At 47.7% G+C, this 25,248-nt stretch overlaps 1 protein-coding gene across 1 annotated transcript in view; it reads right to left on the bottom strand.

Moving 5' to 3' along the window:
• Positions 1–25,248, bottom strand: part of LOC147685082 (SCO-spondin-like) — a 1,395,910-nt gene that overhangs the window by 260,284 nt on the left and 1,110,378 nt on the right. Inside the window, exon 76 of the mRNA XM_086939757.1 lies at positions 19,581–20,300. Within this exon, the coding sequence (XP_086795883.1) occupies positions 19,581–20,300 (720 nt within the window). The remainder of the gene's footprint in view (positions 1–19,580; positions 20,301–25,248) is intronic.

Below are 25,248 nucleotides of genomic sequence, written 5' to 3'. Positions count from 1 at the left end.
ATTTGGGATGATGAATCCCAAATGCAAAAATAGCGCTCGCAAAGGGCCAGATTCTCAGAATCTGGCCCTTTGCGAGCCGATTTCAGCTTGATGAATCTGGCTGCATGTTTTGTTCTTGAGCACAAAAGCCTTCTAAAGTTCCCAAATGTCAGGTGTGCCAATAAACTTAGATAGAAAAGATCAGGGAGGATATAAGAAACTGGATATATGAGGATCATGGTGTGATGGCAGTCAAAAGTGGGAGTGACAGAAGCTCTAGAGAAATATTGTTTTCATTTTATTTTGCCTTTTTCTAGAGCACCACTTTACTGATAGACCGGGTGCCAGTGAACCTCACAAGATTAAGGCCCTGATTATGATCTTAGCAAACACAAGGAGTTGATGGACGGAGCGCTGAAACTTTTCATACACTCACCCCTAGTAACAGATCTGGGTTAAATCCATCAACGTTCTTTAGCTCACTTCGCCATCCCAGTTCAGACACAGCTGTATGCAAATCAGTCTTGACCCTGTGCTTCATGAGAACATCCAGCCCGAACTGCCAAGACATGTCTTCTCTGAATGGAAACAAGCATCCTGGGACAGAGATATGGGCTTAAATCCATGGCTTTTTAGCTCACCATGTCTTTCCAGTTTGCACCCAGCCATATGCAAATCAGTCTTGACCCTGCGCCCAATGGGAACAGTCCAGCCCGAACTGCCAGGCCAGGTCCTCCCTGGACTGGAAACACACATCCTAGGGCCAGTTTAGGGGGTTCAGGATCTCTTTACTGGGGGGAATGTATGATATTGTTCTGCATGTCGATCAATTGTTCTTTTTGTGCTCTGGACTGGTTATGATCTTGGCGGACGGGTTACTCTGTTACAACAGTGACGGCTATCCTGTTCATCCAAAAATAAATCACAATGGGGTTTATATTTCGGTGGACAGGATATCCATCACCTAAGACTTTAAAAGTGAAGACATTGATCTCTAGTTCCATAGGTTCTGTTGGTTGGAGATGGATTTCTCTTGATTAAAGACTCAGGGCCATATGTAGATAGGTGTTTTGCGATCGCAAACATTGCGATTTGCAGAATCTAGGGTGTTTGCGATCGTAAAAGTGAGTGTTGCGATGTATGTAAGTATTTTGCCTCTCAAAAATGGTATTCGCAAATTTAGCGATTAGCAATTTTGTGTCGCAAGGAATCTGCGTAAAAAGTGTGAATTCGCAAGCTGCGTCCCAGTATATGCAAAAATCGCTAAATGCGTCCCGCAAATTGCGAATTCGCAATTTGATATGTAGCAAAAAATCGCAATTAGCGATTTCACGAAATTCGCTACTTTGCACTTCTCAAATACCACCGACTCAGAACAGGTGGTAACCAGGTGCAACCTATTTAAACAGGCCTACAATGCCACAGAGGCTTCTCACAATGGCTGGCCTGTATGTAATAGCCAGGAGGCTGCGTTTCCGAGAGGCTGAACAGAGAAGAAGACGCCAGGAGAGGCTCTACAGAACACGCATCACCCTCTTCCAGCGCACTGAGGAGGACATCCATGTGCACTACAGGCTGCACCCAGACAGTATCCTGGAGCTGATAGAGGAGCTGACACCCATACTTGAGCACCCCACATACAGGGCACACACCATTCCCACCCACATACAGGTGTTGTGCTCACTGCACCTCCTAACTTCAGGGAGTTTTCAGGGGGTAATAGCCGCAGCAGAAGGGGTCTCCCAGAGTGCACTTTCGCGTTTTTTTCACGCTTTCCTTGATGCTATGATGCAGAGGATGCATCACCACATACAATTCCCAAACATACAGCAGGCACTTGACCAGACGAAACATGATTTTTACCAAATAGCACAATTCCCCCACGTGATTGGCTGCGTAGATGGAACCCATGTCGCACTGTCCCCCCATCACACAAGGAGTATGTGTTTAGAAACAGAAAATCATATCATTCTTTAAACATCTAGGTAGTCTGCAATGCTAAACATGTAATCACAGATATAGTAGCAAAATTCCCAGGAAGCACATGATTCCTTCATTTTCCGACACTGTGTGTTTACATCGCAGACTCACAAATGGCGAGCTGGGAGAGGGATACCTGTTAGGGAATTGCATGGCACGCACACACACTAGTATGAAAGGTCTGAACTGGCAGTAAGTGACAAAACATCAACCTACTTTTTCCCTGCAGGAGACAGCGCATATGCTGTGCAAGACTATATCCTCACACCCTACCTCAATCCAGCCACAGCAGCAGAGTGGAGATACAACAGTGCCCACATAGCCACAAGATGCACCATTGAGAGGACCTTCGGAATTCTCAAAAGCTGTTCCCGGTGCCTCCATAAGAGTGGAGGTACCCTACAGTACAGCCGTGAGACATGTTGCAAAATCGTGGTGGCCTGCGCAATGCTACACAACATCGCTACCAACAAGGGCCGGAAACATCCTTTACGACGCTACTTTTACCACGCAGTGCCTTTACAACGCAGGTTTTTCAACGCAAGTCATTACAACGAATTGCGCTGGGGGGCGCTGTAGGATAGGTAATAGTTTAATTTACTTTCCAACACCTTCCCTACTATCCACGGGGACTGGAGTTGGAATAGTAAATTAAACTATTCACTATCCAGCACCCCCCAACGCAAGTCGTTGTAACGACTTGCATTGAAAAACCTGCGTTGTAAAGGCATGCGTGGTAAAAGCATGCTTTGTAACAACATACATCCAACAAGGGCACCCCAGTGGATCTGACAGATTCAGACACATCAGATGACGAGGATCCAGCTCCACAACGCAGACGTGCATGTGGAGCCGGGGCAGCTGCCGGGCACCTGAGACGTGATGACATCACACAGAACTACTTCTAGGTGAGAAATGAGTACACAATGCCAAATGATGATGTCCAAAAAAATAGGTTTATTCCCTTAACAGCAGGATAACTAATGTCACACAGCGTGACTGTAAGTATGTTGGTTGCACATATTGATGTCACAGTGCCATCATTGTTCTGAGTCAGTTAGTCCATATGGCATGTGTTGCTTCACAAGATGCCATAGGTGCATGCTGCCCCTTCATCTCCGGTGTGCACTCCCTATTGCCCCTCCTTCTGGCTGCGCACTGGCCTCACTGCTGTCTGCCCCTGCTCTGGCCTGATGCCCACTCCAGCGCCTTTCAGCAGGAATTGGAGGAGTTGGAGTGCCCCTGCTGGACTGGCCATCAGTGTCCAAGCTGCCTGGTGTCCCAATGCCACCGGTGACTACAGCACGCAGTTGATCAAGCGCATGCGTGACCTGCAACAGGCTCCTAGCCACATCCTGGCAGCAGTGTGCCATTTCATGTTGTATGCTAACGCATCTTCGAGCTAGCATGGAGATTGCGGTAGATTGGAGGGTCACAGCCTTTGTGAAGAGGTCCAGGCGGGTGTTTAGGCGATGTTGTTCTCTGTGCCTGGTCAGCATGTCTCTTCTGTTCTTCCTTACATGAGCCTCCAAAGCTGCAGACATGGTAGTCACCCCAAGCCTCAACTCTGACATGTGGCGGTTATGTCTGGCGAGTTGGCGCTGAATTGACAAAATCCCTTTGCCTTGCAGGCGCTGTGCACGCAACATGCTGCCCTCCAGGCCTGCAAACACCGAGTCTGTTTCCGAGGAGGCATTGCTAGTGGTGGCCCGTGCCTTGTGACTTGCAGCGCTGCCGATTGCAGTGTGTGCACTGGAGTGTGGTGTGTTCTGCCTTGGGACTTGGGTTGGACCTGCCTGTGAGTCCACATAGGCATCTGTTGACTCAGACGCCATCGGTTGCAGTGGTGGAACGATGTTGGCGCCGTTTGGCTGGCGCTGGTTGTGTTTCCCTTGTTGCACCCTGCTCCTCCTGCCCTGCCACGTCCACATCTGTAGCTGTCTCCACCCCTTCAGCCACTGCATCCTGTGTTGTTGGTTGTGCTGTAAAATTAAATGCACACATTAGTTGTGTGTCATGTTTATTTTTTAAAGCATTAAAGTTCTTTAATCAACTAATAACATGACTACTACTTGTCCCTTTTGCACATTGGAAGTATGACTCTTCCCTATTTACCCTTTGTATGTGTCACAGGACCAAGTATCAGTGCATGGGATTAAATTTCCCATAATGCAATTCTGGGTTTCTACTCATGCATGGGTGTTTGGGGCTGTGAGTGGGATGGGTATGTTTGGGGGATATTGGCATGCATCTTACCTTGTTGGGGATATTGGCATGCATCTTACCTTGTCTGGTATCTGTATTTTCAGAGCTGTCCAGATCAGCCACGCCCATCACAGACTCAGGCATGAGTCTGCCCTCCACCAACTCCTCCAGGGGCGTCGGCTCTGGTGCAGTTGAGGTCCCACCTCCAGTCGCTTTTGCCTCTGCTAATCTGGTGGCCACCCTCTCCTTGCATCTTTGCCTCATATCATACCACCGCTTCCGTAAGTCCTCAATGGGGCGGTGGGTTATTCCAATTGCATTTACTTTTTCTTGTATTTTGCTCCAAATTTTCCTCTTCCTGGCCTCTGGAACTCTGGCCTAAGCTCTTTCCAAACAGGAGGTCATGTTGCCTCACAACCTCCTCTGTCAACACCTCAATCTTCATCTCAGAGAACGTTTGTTTGCTCTTTCTGCTGTGTTCCTCTGGCTGCTTGTCACCCCCCTGGGAATCCATTTCAGCTCCTTGGAGATGCAGAGTCAAAAGCACACTCCCTCGTCACAGTCTGTCAGGCAGCAAATGAAACAGGCATAGGTGCAGGCAATCAGGTGCAGCATGGGCAGTCACACGTCTTGGTTGTGATGTCATCATTCTGCACCTGAATTGCTATTTTCAGTTTTTGCGATTCCTTATTAGCAAATTCGCTATTAAGGGATCGCTGTTTGAGTAATTGCTTTTTAATTCTGCAAATTTTTGGTAAGCACTATTTTTTGGCGATTTTTTTTACCTACATCGCGTTTTGCAATTCTGAAAATGAGATTCGCAGAAAATCGCATTTTCAGAATCGCAAAACTGATTTACCTACATATGCCCCTCAATTCTGTGTTTTCTGGGTTGAAGATGAGGACATTTGTAGAAAACCAGATATGGGGGTTCGATGTTCATTTATTTTTAGTTTGTGGATGCTTTCAATGGAGGAGATTGTAAAACTAAGTTGAGAATCATTAGCATACAGGGGAATTGAGGGGCTAGATTACTCTATCAGGATTCCCGGAGGCCCAAGATCCTAGTTACAGTGTATGGTTGGAAGAATAGATCTTTGGGGGGGGGGGCTGAAAAGGTTAATGTCATGGTCAATAGACAAATTTCCAGTTTTAACCAGTGGGTTGGTTTTAATTAGAAATTAGGTGAACCAACTGAGAATCCTTCCTTTAAAGCACATCCTTGATTCCACAATGGTGAATGAATGTCTAGAGATATTGTTACTGAAGGCTGCTGAAATATTGAAAATAAGTACTAGGAAACAGTTGTCACTACTGTAAAATAAGCAGGGTTGTACGTCAGAATATTGATAACAAAAGTATTGAAGGACAGAAATAGTATGACCTATATATTATTTGCAAATTTACTGCTAAATTAAGTGTAGATTTTCTAGTATTAACTCCAACAGGGTAACATTTTTATAAGTGATAATTAGGACATGACATTTTTGTCAGATGTCACTTAGGCAAGTTTTTGTGGCACCATGCCATATGCAGAGAATGTCATCAAGCTATTTTATGGTGGTGGTTTCTGCTCTGCATTCTTTGTGGGAGCCAGATCACATGGGTGCATAAAATGTATTGTTTATCAAGAAGGAGCTGAGTTGCTCTAAAATGCATTGTTCAATAATATTTAAAACCTGGGGATGTTTGTGACTGCTCAATTGTTATTAAATATAGTTGGCATCAGTTTTAACCCCTTCGCTGCGGCGGCTATTCCGCTGCAGCGCTAAGGGGGGGGGGGGGCGGGGCCACGCGGCGGTCCCGTGCTCGTGACGGAACCGCTCCGTCACGGCCCTAAGGTGAGCTGTGCTTGTGACGGAACGGTTCCGTCACGGACCCGCCCGCCCATTAGAACGTCAGCGCAGGAACACACAGCCAATCATAGCACAGCATGCACACTACAAACAGTCCACACCCGGTCGAAAACCCACCTACACTTTGTATGCCACATTCAGATTTATGGACCCATGACTAGGCCCAGAATCCTACTTCAAAGAAATGCAGTAATTATTTCATCATATCTCATGTAATGTATAAAATGACAGCTGAAACCCATGTGCTTTGAGATAGTCTTCAGACCCCAATGAAGTGTGGCTCACTGGTTAGAGCAGGCAGACCCTGAAGCAGAGGTCAGACCCGGGACCAGGGTTCAATTCCCGACGCGGCAGGGTCTTGAGCTCAAATGTCCACGGACTCGATAATTCTTGCTTCGGTGCCTGACCTAATCATGGGTTCACACTCTGCAACTCTGGGCATTAAGCTTGCTTAATCTCCACAACGGCCCCCCGCGGCGGGATGCCTGGCTTTCACTTTGGGGATGCCCGTTAGGGGCTATCTCACAGGGAAAAGCCATGACGGGTTCCCAAGGCAAGCGCTGAGATGCCTCCGGGTGATTCGAGCGCTATATAAGAACATACAAAAAAAACAACGTTGTTGCCGGTGCTCCAGGCCGATGTGTTTAATGAAACCAACTGTTCCTGTTTTGCCAAACACCTCTTGTCTTTTATTTTGTCAAGGTGAATTCACACTCGAGCAACAGTGTCACACATTTGGAACTGAGTCTTAATTTAGCAATGGCCAAGTTCACATCATTGCACCGATATCATCGCAGACTGCATCCCATCTCAGCCCCGGTGCCACTAAGTCTTTTTCCTGACATTAATGGACATTCTCTGGTAGAACTTTGGTGGCATCTGAGTCTATGGACTGGGGGGTTGTCTTCATCCTCATGTAGCTGATACCGAAATGGTGGTGAAAATTAGGCTGTGGCATTCCACTCCTCCATTTGATGCTTCCGGACGGCTTATGCCCTCTGCATCATGCCCTGGAGGACACCCTCCACTATCCCCCACAGCCCTCCGCCACACTCCACTTGGACATCCACGAGGACCCACTAAGTCAGCGTGGCCCTGCCTCTGTGCACCGCAAGGCACTGACCTGTGGCGGGCTGCCTGTGCCGGCCTCTGTGCATCCAGAACCACTAACTCTGTGCAGCTCAAGTCAGGACCCGTCTTCTGAGATATTGGATCGCCTCTGAGATGATGGCCTTGGGTCATCAACGCCATGTGTCTGTAGCCCTGCGCTGTCCACTGCCTCCGGCCTCAACTGTGGTACACCAGGGCTCACGGATTGGTGTCACTACAACGCATGCTTTTACATCGCATGCCTTTACAACGCGGTTTTTACCACGCAGTCCATTACAACGCATAATGCTTTTAGGCGCTGGATAGTGAATTATTTAATTTACTATTCCAACTCCAGTCCCCGTGGATAGCAGGGAAGGTGTTGGATAGTAAATTAAATATATTCCCTATCCTAGAGCGCCCCCCAGCGCAATGCGTTGTAATGGTATGCGTTGTAATGGTTGCGATGTAATGGTAGTGCGTTGTAAAAAATGCGTTGTAAGTGATGTTCCCCGGGCTCACATATCACATCGAGTCCTGACTGGCTCGGAGGTCGCATGACCGCAGGAGGCACACGCCACCAACGCCAGGACCACCGCCAACTGCCAGTCTCAAAACAGTCGTACTGGCAGACTAACAGATTTGCTCTCACCTGTCCTGGATGCCACCATCTGCCTGATACCCTGCTCAGCACTCCAGGTGCCACTAACTCAGTGCACCACGAGTCATTGTCCATTTCTGTTTTGGTTATGTGCTGTGGAGAGCTCATGCAGCAATGCCACCTCAGGCAATGTGGGAGACCTGGGACGATGATGAGGAAGCTGATGCAGGTGTGACACCCCCCACTGCAGCTGCATCAGGAATGTCCCGAAGGGACCCAATACTAGACTTTCACATGAGTGTGCTCTGCTCTATTGGGCCCCAACTTCAGTGCACTGCAACTCACGGACATTTCTGTTTGCTCATTGGGTGACCTCTGTACTTACTCCGGCTACCACCATAATGCTCTGCTGTTGTCTCTGTAATGCTGGTGTTTTCTGTTTCCGTCTTAATAGTGTTCACTGTTGTTTTTGTTGCCAGCACCAACCACTCCCGGAGGGCTGGCTTACACTCACCCCACACACATACAGCACAGAGATCACTGTACATGTGACCCTGCCAATAATGGGGCCAGGCGCACGTGCACGTAGCCAGTTCCACAAACTATCTGTGTGTGTCTGTGTGGTCATGATGTGTGCATGAGGGCCCTAGGACCTACAACATTATATTGAGCTGTGTACAGCGGGTGAAACCCTGTCATCGCAGGCAGCGGGTTAGAGCTTGGAGATGTAGCTTTGACGTCAGCGGCTCAATACGTAAGAGGAGTGTATTGGGCCATCGTACGGAGGACCAGCGTGGGTGTGTGAATGGTAATTCCGGAGCTCTGGACGTGGTTCAGTACAGGAAATGTGCAAATGCATGTGTCTCTGTCGCAGTGTGGGTCTCCTTTGTGGGGTGTAGGTGGTCCCTGATGGGACTGAGACAGTCCGTATGTGATGTAGTTCGGCTTCCATGAGCTCTGACCCCACCCATACCTGCTTGGACACCTCCTTGCGGTATTCTGACACCTGGCATTTAAATGCGATGTGTACCTCGGTGGAGTGTTGGAGCCAGCCGTGGTGGCGGGTGCTTCCTCCTGTGTGGCCTGTACAGGGGGTGGGGTCTCCTCTATGTAGCTTGGCTGCCTTGCTCCTGGAGGTGGGTTGCCTAAGATGTCCATGAGCTGTTGTAGGGCGTCAGTGTCGAAGGTGTGGAGGCCCTCTCCAGCATCCCTGATGGGTTGTCTGATTTGCTATGCTGGAGGTGTTGTTTGTCCCTCTGCAATGTGAAGGGGGGATGCAGGTTGATATTGTGTTGAGGCGTATGTTGGTGCATTGTTCTAGTTGACATGCAGACTGTATGACAATGTACATTGTGACTGTTTGGGCGGTGTTGGCAATTTGATGGGGGACAGTGGGCATTTGGACTACGTGACGGATGTGAGGTTGTACACCTATATATGCATCTCACAGTTTCCTGCTCTGTTCGATGTGATTGGCCTGTTTCTGCGCATGAGCGGACCCAGTTGTGTCCCCTGCTCTGCAGTGTCGGTGTTGCACTTTGTACCACATTGTCGTGGGATGTGCTGTGATTGCTATGTGTGTGTGCGGCAGTGTGCCACGGGGAACAGGGACATGATCCAGGGTCATTATGGGTGTGCTGTGTGCTACACATCGTTGTGCATGTGTGCCATTGTACCCATCTCCCCCCATCCTCCCAGCACCTGATCGTTACTCCTTGACACTCCGACTTCATTCACGGTAGTCCAATTGTGGGTCAGTTGATGGTAGTGTCCTGTCACCTCCGTGATGCTGTTCTTGTTTGCCTGCGGACTGCACCCCGTCTTCTTCTCCCTCTTCTCCTTGGCCTTCCCCGACCCCGTTGTTCCTTGCTGGTGGTCTGTGGGGCTTGTGGGGTTCATGTTCACCTCTGCACTTGAGGCCCATAAGGAGAGGTTGTCCTTTTTGGATCTTTCGATTTTTGTAACACCTACAGGATTGCACAGTGAATTGTACAGGAAGCCCATGGCGAGAAATTCATTACTCTTATATGGGAGTCATCACCCTAAATCCCTTAGGGATAATTTACCATACGGACAGTTCCTCCGGGTTCGGAGGAACTGCTCGAGGGTGGAAGACTTCAAGACTCATGCGCAGAACTTGTCCTCCCAATTAGCTGAGCGACAGTATCCACGACCTTTGATCAAGCGTTCCTTCAAGCGAGCCTATACCAACAACCGGGAGGCACTTTTAGAACCACCAGTTCCTAAGAACCCTAATGACAGACTAGCCCTTGTGAGCACCTTCAACACAAGAAGTAGTAGTCTACAGAAAATCACCAGGAAACACTGGCGCATCTTGAATCATGGTAATAAGAAAATTGCATTACCTTTATTTGCCTTCAAGAGATCAAACAGCATTAGGGACCGCCTAGTACATACGCGTCCCAAGGAGATACAGAGGAGACAGTTGGGCACCCTGTGGGATTTACCGCCAGTAGTTGGGCATCACCCGTGTGGAAATTGTTCAGTCTGCCCACAAACCAAACACTCTACTGAGATAAACATAGGGACAGATAAGCCCTGGCTACAAACTCACTTTACTAACTGTAATAGTGATAACCTCATCTATTTGTTGACCTGTCCATGCTCTGCTCAATATGTAGGAATGACCACCCGTAAGGTGCGAGTGCGTATGCTCGAACGCAAGAGCTCCATTCGCTGTAAGAAATCTTTGACTCGCTTAACTAGACACTTCCTTGAGAAACAACACGGGGAATCGGAGTTTGAATGGACGGTGCTTGAGAAGCCCTTCATACCGTCCCATGTGAGCAATGTGTCTAGATATCTTTTCTCGAGGGAACAAAAATGGATTTTCAAGCTTTCCTCTGACACAGCCGGACTCAACGATCAAATACCATGGAATGCCTTGTAGTTCCTTTCCAGCACCACTCAAGCTAATGCTTGAAAAAAATTGAAAGCACCGACAACACTAAATATTCTCTATCGGGGTTCATGTGCAAAATAGACGCTAATCCTCCTAGCTAACTTCATTTAAGCAACTATTCAGGCCTTCCCTTTCTTGTTTCCATCATGTCTGTGAAAAGGCTTTGAAGTATTCTAATCCTTCATTTCGACAGACTACTCTGGATACCTCCCGAGTGATTGATTTGGGTCTTGGCCACCACTTTCATATATTAGAAGTTAACACTCGAGTCGACCCTTTTCAATATTCACTGTGCACCTATGGATGTTTTACATCTTCATGTAAATATGGGGCTACTAGTACATTAATCATAGACCTTACACACCAGGTCTTATTTATGATTAGAACTAGCAATTGGGTCAGTTTTGTCTCCACCCATTGCTTTACACCTCTGTGTTGCATTGTTTATATACTATCTACCCGAGCTGGAGTGATGAGTTCATTGATAGTTATGGCTCTTTAAACCTCCCCTCTACATCAATGTACACACGTCTGGGACTACAAATATGGCCGCGATGTTGTCATTTTGTAGTCCCTTGCACGGACTTGCTAATTTAGAATCCATGCCTAATGTCGAATATTGCTAGTTGCTGCAGTAACAGTACACCAAGTCACTTGGTTCTTCAATAGCGTTTTATGATTTCAATAACATTACAATCATAAAAACACGTGGGGAGAATGAGACAGTGTCATTTCGTAGGCACTGGAAGAGACCTGTCATCTCATGATCTATGCCTACTTCTGAATATTGTGAGTACATTAAGCTACCTATTTCCGCAATAGCGCTTTATTTCGTTAATAGAGTTAAAACGAAAGGGGAGACCGGGATAATGTTAATATGAAACTACAAAAGTGGCCGCGATGACGTCACTCTGTAGTCACGCGGAGTGATCTGCATGGGAGCCTTCCTAAATTGTGTAGACGCTACGGACCCCGTTTAGAAACAGCTCACTCTAGATTTACATCAGGGGCTCGTCCTTGCAGATAGCTTAAATGCAATAGCAGATTATAACAAACACAACAGTGGGATGAAATGAGCATGAAATACGAAAGTAAAGTAGTCCCCTGTGTCAGAAAGAGTATTTATACGTATTTTTTCGCCACATCGATGCCTCCCCCAAGCTTCAGGAGAGTTTGGTGGCACCGACGGACAGGTGAGGAAATGGGCTACTCAGCTGATTTATTTACCTTTATTTACCTGCATTCACCTTTATTTTTCAATATACTGGTATTTTAAGCCTTGCATGGTGGATAGTTACACTTCCTTGCTACCAGGCTCGTTTAGACCTGATAAACTTTGATTGTAAATTGAAGGGGGGATTTTATCAGCCTGGTTCACCCCCTAGCAGTGATACATCACTGTTGAGCTTTACAAATAGTATACACAACTACGAAACTGGACAGGTGTTTTTATGCCAGTCTAGAGGTTAGTGACCAAGGTGTGGGGTGTCACGTCTTGTCAGTGAATTGAATTGTGGACAATCAGGATGCTTTCAGCAGGGAATATATATAGGCAGCTTTAGATTCTACATATGGTGTGGTTTTTTTTATGCCTTCCCCTGTTTTTATACCTTTTTGTTCCATAGAGCGGGGCCTCATATACCTGAGCACGGTCCAGGTGAGGTGAGGTCCGATCCCCTGTCATTTTGGGTGAGCAATATAATTTTAATGCATTTAACAATATATATACTTGAGATGGTGTGAGCACGCTTGCTTGTGGATTTGGTGTACACTCTGAGCAATGAGTAATAGATGTATATCTTCTTTAGATCACGTTGAGTTTCCATGTGACAAGGAGGATGAGTACTTAATTGTAGGTACAGGTTGTATCGTTCCTACCATTTAATTCTTGTTCTCACTGATTTATTTGGTGTATCTCTGTTCACACATTTCGTCTCAGTAGCAACGATTAAGAGCAGTGGCCCTGATGAAAGCCAAGGGACATCTTGCCCGTTAGGCAGAAACATGTTGGCCCTATTTGCGACAGTCATTTGTTTCATACTGTCACTTGCACTGTTCCTGTTGTTTTAATTAGGGGATGTGCCTTGTTCCTAATAAAGAGTTGTTTCGACACATCACCCTATTTTAAATTCACCACTTTTCTGTTAGGTTGCACTGTGTTTTCACCACTTTCTCTCAAACCATCAAAAACTGGCCGACACTAGGTGGTTCATAGCGCACTGTGGACCTGATCCAGTATTTACAACTTACTGTGTGGCATGGGGTCCAGATGATCTAAGGACCGGCCTGGTCACAGTGTGGACGGCCAAATGATATGATGGATCACTTGGTTTGTTTGATGGTTATCCACCAACAGCTGTTCTGGATTTGGTTGACCAGTTTTTGAGCAAGCTTTACTCTTCTGAGATTGTATTCTTTCCACACGTTACTCATGCCCTCTCTTCTTTCTTCATATAGTTGGTGACTGTAGCACCCACTGACATAGTTTACTACACGTCAGGTCGGCCGATAGAATTGGCTGATAGACCTCACAGGCTCTTTTGTGTTATTCACCTCTGCACTTGGTCAGGGTGCATCCATGTTGCTACATACTTTGAATTGTTTTTGTGGTGTTTTTTTGGTTGCTTTTATAGTGCATTTTCCAGCCAGATGTGTGGGATGTGCAGGTCTGCCACTGGTTTTCGCTGCTATTTGTATCGCGATTGGCCTTTTCGCAAGTTTTTTGGCGTTTGTGTTTCGCATTTTTGAGGCTTCGTGTTTACTTTATCGCGGATATTTAACCCGTTGTCGGGGGCCTATCGCATGGTGCCTCTGTGTTGTCAATACTTAGTTAACAAAGCGTTATTTTCCCACGATAGACTGCGATGTTGAAAGTTTTGTTGTTAATTTTGCAATGGTTATCACACGTTCTTGAGAATATCCCCCGTCATTTTCTGAGCATGGTCACATCCAGATAGCATATAGATTTCCTAACGGTAATTTCCAAATTCCTATGTACCATAATCTTGTATTGGTCACCACAGTGAAGACCGCTGGTTAACCTCACTTCATGGTGAGTGGACAGTGCGTCTTAAAGGCTCACGGACAGTGCTGTATCGCTTATTCGTCATGGTACAGAGCCACTGCCATTTTTAATGACGCACTACAGTTACAACAACAGGCTTCGTAGTACCTAATGTCGTACGTTTTTTTGGGAAGCACACCTGAATCGTTAGGGCTGAACTTTCAGCATCCCTTTATAGTAGGTTGGAAATGCAGGACATTTACGGGAGGTAAAGTGATGTGTGTCATTCAGCTCAGCTTCCCTCTGTTGAGCGCGTTCAAAGCGAAGAATCCGCTGTGGTCACCATATGTGGCGAGAGCAAGTTCTACTGTTTTATATTGATTTACAAACTGATATTGGCCGCTGTCTTGAGTATGTGGAAAACCTCTTCTTCACCTGCTAAGTGCCATAAAATAGTCCACATACATTTGAACCACATGGATCAGCAAAACCTAAGGTATGGAAAGGTCTCTCGTTCATCGAAAGTGCAGTATTGTTAACAGCGACGCATTCGGAAAGTGTGAATTTATCATGCATTGTAGACTCGAAAGACCCCCGTGCAGATAATCTCTCTCTCTTTTTCTATCTCTGTGTAGCATAACATTAAAATACAATAAGACAAAAATAATTGAATATTCCAGTCGATTATCCTAATCCTAACTCTATGCCTTACTAGTTAAACATTTTGAATTATTTTTAAATTAAGTATGCGATTTTACATTATTTAAAGAATCCTTGACCTAATTGCCTCGGTTGCTACCGTATGCGATCTTCACAGACCGCCACATATCCAATTTAAGATATCTGCTAACAAAAACATCGCTAACTGGGCGGATTGACCTTGAACGTCCAACTTAAAATGTTCTATGATTTTGGACCACTAGAGGGGGCTGCTGGGACAAGGCCTGAACTGGCATAAAGTTAGCCTTAGTGTCTTGATGTAAAATATAGGTGTCTCCGTTTGGGGTAGGAAACCATGATTTTACAAAAGACAATGCTGCTAATATTGTGCTTCCCTTTCACACTCACCTTTAATATTGTATGTACTATTCATTTTTCGCAGCTGGTTCAACTTAACCTCCCCCAGGTCGGTCTTCGCTCCTATAAGGTTGTGCTGCCTCCAGTTCGGGCAGCTAATCATGCTTTCTGCACACGTCTCAGTAGGAAAGAACCTTGAAGAATGTTTTATGATGTCATCATCGATAATGACACACGTCGTTTCATTTAAAGGGGCCATCCAGGATGGAAGAAAAAACAGTTATCTTCACTCCGCAGTATTTCGTCTAACAATTAATAACAATAAACATTATAGAATGTTGCTTTGTTTGAAGTTGTAGGCTGGTGGCTTGAGATGTATTGTGATTAATGTTATTGCTGACAGATGTAGCATTAAATAATTATTGAATAATATTAGCCTATATATCTGTCTTACAATTATCATTTCCTATCCAAGACGAGGCAAACATAAATGTTTTATTTAAATAAATTCCTTTAAATTAATTACATTCCTTTAAATTAAAATATCTATGTCCCTTTGAGCTAAACCTAACCATAAACCCACACCACTCTACTGTTAAATATTTAGGTACTTATTTACAACACCCTTGCGCCACCCGTACAGCATTTTCCCCATGTTAAAAGTGACACAAAAGTGGTGGAAGGGGCTTGTAAATAAGCCCCTTAGGTATTTAACCCCTTGGGCGCGGCCGCGATTCTGCGCCTGTGCGGCAGAATCGCGAGTGGGCGGGTTTATGACGGCCCCCAGCTGTCATCAGCACACGCCCACCGTAGTGCATGACGGCTGGGGGCCGTCATCAGCATCGAAGGGGTTAAATAACCTTAAAACACATTGACGTTAATAATATAAAAATAGGATTCCTACCCTAACCGAAACGCTGATCCAAAAAGTGAGCAGTATTTTGTTTATTAATTGTATCACTTAAATTAAGTTACATTAAATTATTGTTTTATTTTAATCAGAAATTGTTACCTAACACCTAACCCAGAACTTAACCACAGCCATTTGCAATCATTTTCTTCAAATAATGTTATTTGTTTATCATATATAAATTATTTTAAAAAATGTAAACCCTTAACATGACCGTAATGCTAATTCTAGCCATACTAAGGTTTAAAATTGATTTATAAAAATTCTAATTATACTCAATAATGGGTTATTAATTGTAATCAAAACAAATATATATGTATAAAATCCAACCTGTTGACCATCACATGAGGTAAGGATCTACAAAGTAATGGCAAAAAGAGGTAAAGGTGATGCCTTGATTACTAGAGGTAATCCCCATTACTCTTAGTCCTACTCGTCCTCGACCCAGTCATAACACATGAGGTATTCCACCCGACAGGAAACAAAACAGGAAACGCTTTTTAGACTCCACCCACCCTCCTGTCAGGTGCTATAATACACCCCATCACCAGAAGCAAATCCTGATGTACCAAGCACCAAAGGCCCGGAAAGGGAGGGCGGGCGGGTTGTATGACTGGGTCGAGGACGAGTAGGACTAAGAGTAATGGGGATTACCTCTAGTAATCAAGGCATTACCTCTACGTCCCTCGTCCTCGACCCAGTCATAACACATGAGGCATACCAAAGCAACCCCAAAAGGCCTTTGGCACACCACATCCAGAAAACAGAACCGACACAAAGGAGTGCAGCAAGACAGAGTTTAATAATAAACAAAATCAAACAGGGGGGGAACCCCCACAGCTTGCAACACACCAGAACCAAAATTAGGGCGGCCCGAAAGGGCACAATTTCAGGCGATAATGTCGCACAAAAGTGGATTCGGACGCCCAGGTCCCCGCCCTACAAATCTCATCAAGGGGAACCCCATGGAAAGCAGCCCATGAAGCAGACACACCCCTGGTAGACCTCGCCTGAACACCAGAAGGGCAAGGCAAACTAGAGCCCCGGTAAGCCAAGGAGATCACAGCCTTGATCCAACGACCCAAAGTAAGGCGAGAGGCAGCTTTTTCCCTACCAGCCAGACCAAAGGTAACAAAGAGGGAGTCAGAGGACCGAAACCCAGCAGAACGATCAACATAAACAGACAAAGCACGTCTCACATCCAAAGAATGGAGCAAGACGTCAGAGGGCGAGGAAGGAGAAGGATAGAGAGAAGGAAGAATCCATTCCTGGGAGGAATGGAAACGAGAACGAATTTTAGGTAGAAACCCGGGGTCCAAAGAAAGGACCACCGCGTCGTCCAGAAACCTCAAGAAGGGGGGCGAACAGCGCAACGCCGTAAGCTCGCCCAACCTCCGAGCAGATGTAACAGCGACCAAAAAGGCCACCTTGAAAGAGAGGAACTTCAAGTCCACGGACTCCAGAGGCTTAAAGGAAGGTGACTGCAAGGCACCCAAAACCAAAGAAAGATCCCAGGGAGGAACCGGGGAGCGGACCGAAGGAGCAGAAAGAGAGAAACTCCGAAACAAACGGGAAACCAACAACCCGTCCGAAGGCAGAAGAGAAGCTGGATCCCGAAAGGCCCGTATAGCAGCCCACTGACCCTTCAAAGTGGACAAAGCATATCGTTTCTGAAACCCATCTAGAAAAAACTGAAGAATAGAAGAAACCTCACAAGAGGCAGGGGACAGGCCCAAGGAAGCACACCAAGAAGAAAAAGAAAGCCAGTGCTTAGAATAGGAGGAAAGCGTGGACTTCCGACGGGAAGCCTGCATCACAGTGATGAGGTGATCGGGCAAACCCCGGACACCAAGAGACAGCCGTTCAACCTCCAGACCGTCAAGGTGAGAGGCACCAACAGGGAGGATGACTGGAAACTCAGAGGAGACGGGTAGCGGGGCAGGATCCAAGGAGGGCCCACCGCCAGCCGCAGCAGAAGAGGGAACCATGAGCGGCGAGGCCAATAAGGCAGAACAGCCACTACCTTAGCCCCCACCCGCTGAACCTTCAGCAAGAAGGCAGGGATCAGAGGAAAGGGGGGGAATGCATAGAGTAACCAAGGAGGCCAAAGGACAGTCAATGCATCCACTCCCCAAGCCCCTGACTCCGGAGTCCTGGAGCAGAACAGGGGAAGCAGGGCGTCCTTCCGCGAGGCAAAGAGATCCAGCACCGGAGTCCCGAACCTCAGGCACAGCAACCGGAAAATCCGAGGGGACAGACACAGGGTGAGAGAGGACGGGAACCTCCGACTCAAGGAATCTGCAACCACGTTGTCCACACCCCTGATGTGTTGAGCAGAAAGGGCCACCAGATGACACTCAGCCCAACTCGCAATGGCACACGCCACCAAGTTCAGGGAAAGGCAGCGGGTACTGCCCTGGTGGTTGATGTAGGCCACGGGGATTGGTGTCACTACAACGCATGCTTTTACATCGCATGCCTTTACAACGCGGTTTTTACCACGCAGTCCATTACAACGCATAATGCTTTTAGGCGCTGGATAGTGAATTATTTAATTTACTATTCCAACTCCAGTCCCCGTGGATAGCAGGGAAGGTGTTGGATAGTAAATTAAATATATTCCCTATCCTAGAGCGCCCCCCAGCGCAATGCGTTGTAATGGTATGCGTTGTAATGGTTGCGATGTAATGGTAGTGCGTTGTAAAAAATGCGTTGTAAGTGATGTTCCCCAGGCCACGGTCACAGTGTTGTCCGATCTCACCAACACGTTGCACCCCAGAAGACGATCTTTGAAAAGGCGAAGAGCCCTCTCCATCGCAGACAGTTCCCTCCAATTCGATGACCGGTGCGACTCCGAAGGAAGCCAACGCGCCTGCACTGCCCAAGGACCCAGAGTCGCACCCCAACCGGAAGCGCTTGCATCCGTCGTCAACACCAAGGGGGCGGAGGATGGAACCACATGCCCCTCGTCAGATTTGAAGAATCCAGCCACCACTGGAGAGCAGACACCAACCCTGGAGACACTGTAACCGGAATCGAGAAGTCCAGGACAGGAAAGGGCACCCAACGCTGAATATGCCACAGCAGAGGCCGAAGATGAACCCTGGCCCAGGGCACCGTGAACACAGTGGCAGACATGTGGCCCTGAACCACCAGCCACTGCAGGAGAGGAGCCGACTTCCTGGAAAGCAACTTCCTCAGCAAAGACTGCAGACGCAGAAGCCGGGACTCCGGGAGAAAGACCTTGCCCAGCACAGAGTCAAACACAGCCCCAATGAAGGTCCTCCGAGTAGCCGGGTCCAGGTGACTCTTCGGCAGATTGACAAGGAAGCCATGATCCTCGAGCGTACGCATGGTCAAGGAAAGGTGGTTGGACATGACCTCCGAAGACGGAGCCTGTAGCAGCCAATCGTCCAAGTAAGGAAACACGGACACCCCCAGGAGATGGAGATGAGCCACCAAAGGAGCAGCCACTTTGGTGAACACCCTGGGGGCGGATCGGAGACCGAAAGGAAGGACGCAGAACTGCCAATGACGACCATCCAGGCAAAAGCGTAGGAACTTCTGATCCTCCAACGCCATCGGGACATGCAGGTAGGCATCCTGGAGATCCAGCGACGTGAACACCCAACCTTCCTGGATAAGGGGAACCACCTTCTGCAGTGTCTCCATCTTGAATGGTATTTTCTGAACAAACAAGTTCAAGGCCCGAAGATTGATGACAACACGGAACCCCCCGTGATCTTCGGAACCACAAAAACAACTGAATAAGTCCCCAGTCCACGTTCCAGGGAGGGAACCGGGACAATCGCCCGTTTGTCGAACAGCGACCCAACTCCCTCCAGCAACGCCCGACGGCGAGCAGGGTCTGCAGGTAAAGAGGTCACCACCACCCCCGAGGGAGGAGGAGGGGACAGGAACTCCATCCGGTAGCCCCGTGAAAGAACATCCAGCACCCACTGGTTCGAGGTCGTCACCAGCCAAGCATGTAGGAACAGACGCAGTCTCCCACCAACCGCGGGCTGACCACCAGCGAGAACGGGCACTGGAACGGAGTAGTCAGGAGCACCAGACCCACCATCCGGCTGGGGCTTCTTCTGGAACCTCCGAGGAAAGGACCTGCGAGCACCACGTTGGCCCCTAAACGAGGACTGCTGGAACCTGGAAGGCTGGCGAAAGGACCTGGCATTTGAGAAGGAGGACCCCTTCTGAGAAGGAGTATGACGGAAAGACAATGAATGCTTCCTCTCCTTGAAGACCTTATGGAGCTTGGTCTCCAGGGCGTCCCCAAAAAGATGAGTACCAGAGAATGGCAACCTCAAAGCCATAGAACGCTGCGCAGCATCCGTCTTCCAACCACGCAGAAGTAAGTTCCGACGGGCAGCCACCGAGGAACCACAAGACAGAGCAGAAGCCCTGACAGAGTCAAAAGCGATGTCCGAAAGGAACTCAGATTGACGTTCCATAGACTCCAGCAACTCCGGACAACTGATCCCCTCCTGCATAGCCGAGAATAAAGTCTTGAAGTCAGCCAGCAAAGACTGCGCCACATATGCACCATAGACCCCTGACCGCAGCGCCAAGTGAGAGCCAGCATAGGACTTTTTTAGAGCAGAGTCAATCTTTTTATCAACGCCATCCTTCAGGATATTATCATCAGCCATGGAAGGCCGCCCAACCAGCGAAGCAACTACCGAATCCACCTGCACCGAATCAGGCAGGGCAACCTCCATATCCTGCAGAGGATACAGTTTAGACATGAATTTCGGCACAGAAATATGGTCCGGGTCCTTCCATTCCTTAAGGAGGACATCCATGACAAAGGGGTGGATGGGCATAGAAGAGGGTGCAGGCTTCCTAAACTTCGGCAGAACAGCGTCCTGGGAGGTACTGGGCACCGACTCCACAGGGAAACCCATATTTTCCCTAACATGGCAGAGCAGATCAGGCATCAGTTCCTTCTAAATGTACTTGCCCTGCAGATCCAGCGCACCCAAAGTAGACTCATCAGAGGAAGCGGAGGATGAAATATCCGAATATAGGTGGGCAGCCGCCTCAGAGCGACCCCCAGCACCCTTCTTGGAAGCCTTTAGACTGGACAGCGTCTCCAACAGCAGGCGCTTCAGTCGCTTGGAGCCACTCAGACCAGCACTCCGACCAGCAGGAGGAGGAGGAAGAGGAGGATGACCTAACAGGAGAGACATGCTTTCTCTTCCTGTGGTGTTTCCCCATTGTAAATATCACCACGAAACACAGAAAACAACAAATTGCACACGGAATGCACAGCAACACTACCAGCGTCACAGGAGTGAAATACGAACTCCCGCCATAAATAGGAGGAAAACACTCACCCCACAGCTGCAGCACCGTAGATTGAAGAAGGAGGGGCAGAAACCCAGCCTCCCAGGAGCGGCCGACGAGAGAAATCCCAGCAAGTCACTCAGGCCGAAAGGAGACAATGACGTCATCGCCATGATCCAGCCCGCCAATCAGAGGACGAAGGCAGGGAACCCGGAGCCCACCCGGGCGCCCGCCCAGGCAGAAATGAGGATCCGAAGACGGGAACGGCTTCCAGCTGACTTCCGCCATCACCAGCCCCGGCAATCTGAAGAACCGAAGCCCGCTATCCAGTGGCAGCCCCAGCCGAACAGAGGACGTCCCCGCATTCCCTGAGGTGAGCGCGGCCATTCCACCTACCCCGGCAAAGGCAGGACTCCTGGGGCTCAGCACGCCACCGAGTAGTAGGGTGCCCCGCCCCACAGGCCGATGAGCGTCCTTGACCCATGAGCAGCCAGTCCACAGGAGCCAGCCCCCCCGTAGCATAGAAACGGGCGGAAAGCTCTGGGGCGCTCCGCAGAATGCAACCACATTCCAGCGCTCCTCCAGGGATCCAGGATGAAGACATCCACGGGGGACCCGAGAAGCCCCGCAACCCAGGGCCCCTGCCAGGAGGAAAGTACAGGAAGCCCAGCAGCCTGACTTTTCAAAAGGTCCCACGTAGGTCCATGAGCACCCCCAAGGCCCTGCCAAGGAGTAAACCACAGGACAGTCGTAGCAGGTAAGTGCCCGGCACTCACCCAAGCGTCACCCATCAGTAGTCCAACCGACAGGAAACAAAACAGGATTTGCTTCTGGTGGTGGGGTGTATTATAGCACCTGACAGGAGGGTGATGGAGTCTAAAAAGCGTTTCCTGTTTTGTTTCCTGTCGGGTGGAATACCTCATGTGTTATGACTGGGTCGAGGACGAGGGACGTAGAGGTAATGTCAGTTCTGAAAATGTAATGGTCAGAGGAGATAATCTGGGAGAGAGGGTAGAAGACCCCTCTCCGCCGCAATGAAATGGTCACTTAACAACAGACGTATGGCTCAGCAATTCCTCATACATCGTAGAATCATAGCAGCACTGAGCAATCATTGGGGTGACATGTCGAGAGAGCTTCCAACACATTTGATCATCCAATACTTACACGTCATGGTGCAGGGACGGCACTTAATTAGGTGGCTTTCCGCCGCCTTCAGACATCACACAACAACAGCACTGCTTCCCTTGCACGCAAGTCGGGCGGGAGACCCTTTAACAGACTCTACATGGAAAAAGTACTAGAAAGGCCAAATAGCATCCCGCGCAAGATGCATTTTCACCTAATTTAATACTTTATACACAGAGGCCTTATCTCACGCCAGAGAAGATCAATAAGTACTACTACTGCACAGACATTGTCTGCCAGCGATGCCTCGCGGTTGATGCAGATTTGATTCACATGATATGGAGCTGCCCGCAACTGGGAGAATACTGGGAATCTGTGGATCTCTCCTTAAATTGCTACATGGGTCGCAATGTGCCCTTATCCTGGGAAGCTTGCATCCTGCATATTTGTAGCAGAACTAAGGATCAAAAAGCATTGGCATAGCCAATACGTCTCGCCTTTGGGACATTCTGTTTAGCCAGAACTTTTGGCTATGTTGTAGAGCATTCTGGCTGCTGTGCGTCATGTTGAAAAGTTATAATAAAGTGTTAAGCATTTTTTTTTACCTTTATACAAACCAAGACAACATTATATAAAACTAAATAACCTGATTAAAAAAAGATTATAACATAAAAAATGTCTTCCAGTTTTTTGGTACTTCTTCCTGCCTGTTCTCATGCTTGTTTGTTATCATTTTTTTTGTTATGGGGGAGCGGGACATAAATAACGGGGGAGTGGAGTTTGTAAAACTGTAATTTAATTAGAACACGAGCAGTGGACCAACACTAGGGGAGAATCAACAGATGCCAGATTCCAAGGGCAGACTGATGTGATGCTTAGGTGATGTTTAGGTGATGCTTAGGTGGTGCGCTGATGCAAAATGGTGGTGGTGAGTGATGTTTGGTGCTCAGGTGGTGCCAGTATATGATGTGGATTGGAGGTACGTTGTGGATTGTGGAGTTGTGTCGTTGAAATATGTGGTTTGGTGTGTAATTATGTGTTGCGTATTGGAAATGTGTGGAGTTGAATTGTGTGGCCTGGAACTGTGGTGTTGAGTGAATTTATGCTTAGTGAAATTATGTCATGGTGTGTAGTGCATTTATGTTGATTGGTGGTATGTGCCATATAGTGCATTTATGTGGAGTGTATTTATGTTGCATTGAGTAGACTGCAATTATGTAAATGTAAATGTATTGGCATTTATATAGCGCACTTACCCGTAGGGTCCCAAGGCGCTTCGACCGCTGCGAAACCCTTCCTGGCTTCCCTGAGAGATGGTCCCTTAATGGGTATCTCCAGGGTGAGACCAGGCATCCCCGGCGGTCTGGTGGGGCCGTTAGTGAAGATGAGGCAAGCTAATGCCCGGAGTTGCCGAGTGTGATCGCTGATCAGAGTGGGCACCGAGGCGAGAGAATTATCGAGTCCGCTGACCCTGGTCCAGAAACCTGCCGCGCCGGGAATCGAACCCTGGTCCCGGGCCGTCCTCTGCTCTCGGGTCTGCCGCCTCTAACCAGTGAGCCACACTACTTCACTAGTGGTGTGTAATTATGTGGCACTGAGTGGTATTATGTGGAGTGTTTTTATGTTGCACTGAGTAATTATGTGGCATGCAAATTATGTGTCACTGAGTGGTAATATGTTAAGTATATTTATGTTGCATTGAGTAGAGTGTAATTGTGTGACGTGTAATTATGTGGCACAGTGGTATTATGTGGAGTGTATTTGTGTTGCATTGAATAGAGTGTAGTTATGTGACATGTAATTATGTGGCACTGAGTGGTATGTTCAGTGTATTTATGTTGCATTGAGTAGAGTGTAATTATGTGGTGTGTAACTATGTCACGCTGAGTGGTATTTTGTGGAGTATATATGTTGCATGGAGTAGAGTGTCATTATGTGGTGTGTAATTGTGTGGCACTGAGTGGTTTTATATGGAGTGTGTTTATGTTGCATTGAGTTAGGTGTAATTATGTGGCACTGAGTGGTATTATGTGGAGTGTATTTATGTTGCACTGAGTAGAGTGTAATTATGTGGTGTGTAACTATGTCGCACTGATATGTATTTTGTGGAGTGCATATGTTGCATTGAGTAGAGTGTAAATATGTGGTGTGTAAGTATGTGGCACTGAGTGGTATTATATGGAGTGTGTTTATGTTGCATTGAGTTAGGTGTAATTATGTGGCACTGGGTGGTATTATGTGGAGTGTATTTATGTTGCACTGAGTAGAGTGTAATTATGTGGCAAGTAGTTAAGTGGTACTGAGTGATATTATGTGGAGTGTATTTATGTTGCATTGAGTAGAATGTAATTATGTGGCATGTAATTATGTGGCACAGTATTATGTGGAGTGGATTTATGTTGCATTGAATAGAGTGTAATTATGTGACGTGTAATTATGTGGCACTGAGTGGTCCACGATGGGGACCACAGAGAGTCCGCAGCAATGGTGATGGCGCTCGACAGGCTGGCGTTTTCCATCTTGGTGAGCCCTGCTGAGTGATTACAGGCTCTGTAGCTGTGCCTTGAACCAGGTAGTGGAGTGAAGCATTCTTGGCTTCTGTGGTGCTCTTTCCCTTTGTTTTGGATGCCAGAGTATCCCTGTTGGAGGCGTTCGTGCTCCCCTGGCGGCTTCTGTTGGAGCCTGCGGCAGGTGAGGAGCAGAGAAAGAGGCGGGGGTGGCAGTCGCTTTTTGCTGTGTGAGCGCATTGAAGCCCACAATGTCGAATGTACAGCGCACAGCTGTGAGCCTCCGTTCTTCTTGGTGAGCCATGCTGATTGATTCCAGACTCTGCAGCGGTTTTGACACTCAAGTATTTCTCTTGAAGGCTGCAGCAGCGACCGTTTTGTTGTGTGAGTACATTGAAGCCCATGTCGAGTAAACAGCACACAACACACTGCTGTGAGCCCCCGTTGAAGATTTGAAGAAACAAGTGGAAATAAAAGCGATCTCTTCACCCTCCACAGCCTCGGGTGACATTTGCAGTCAATATCTGTCAATATCTGTATGAAGTCCTTGGCTGAAATTTGAACAAATAAGGGAGAGGAAAACAACATCTGCATCTCGCACAGACTACAGTGGCCAGAAAGACTCCTGCTTCTTTTCCCAGCTCCCATAAGGGGTCTCCCTCGTGGTTTTTCACTGGGGCTGTTCTCAATTTTATGCTACATCCTGGGAGAAACTGCGCTTGAATTTCAGGCTTCATTCTTTTCGGAA

This window comes from Lissotriton vulgaris, chromosome 10 (genome assembly GCF_964263255.1).
Source record: "Lissotriton vulgaris chromosome 10, aLisVul1.2, whole genome shotgun sequence".
NCBI classification, from domain to species: domain Eukaryota; kingdom Metazoa; phylum Chordata; class Amphibia; order Caudata; family Salamandridae; genus Lissotriton; species Lissotriton vulgaris.
The sequence above is the reverse complement of the archived record's forward strand: the minus strand, read 5'-3'. Positions and strand labels throughout refer to the sequence as shown.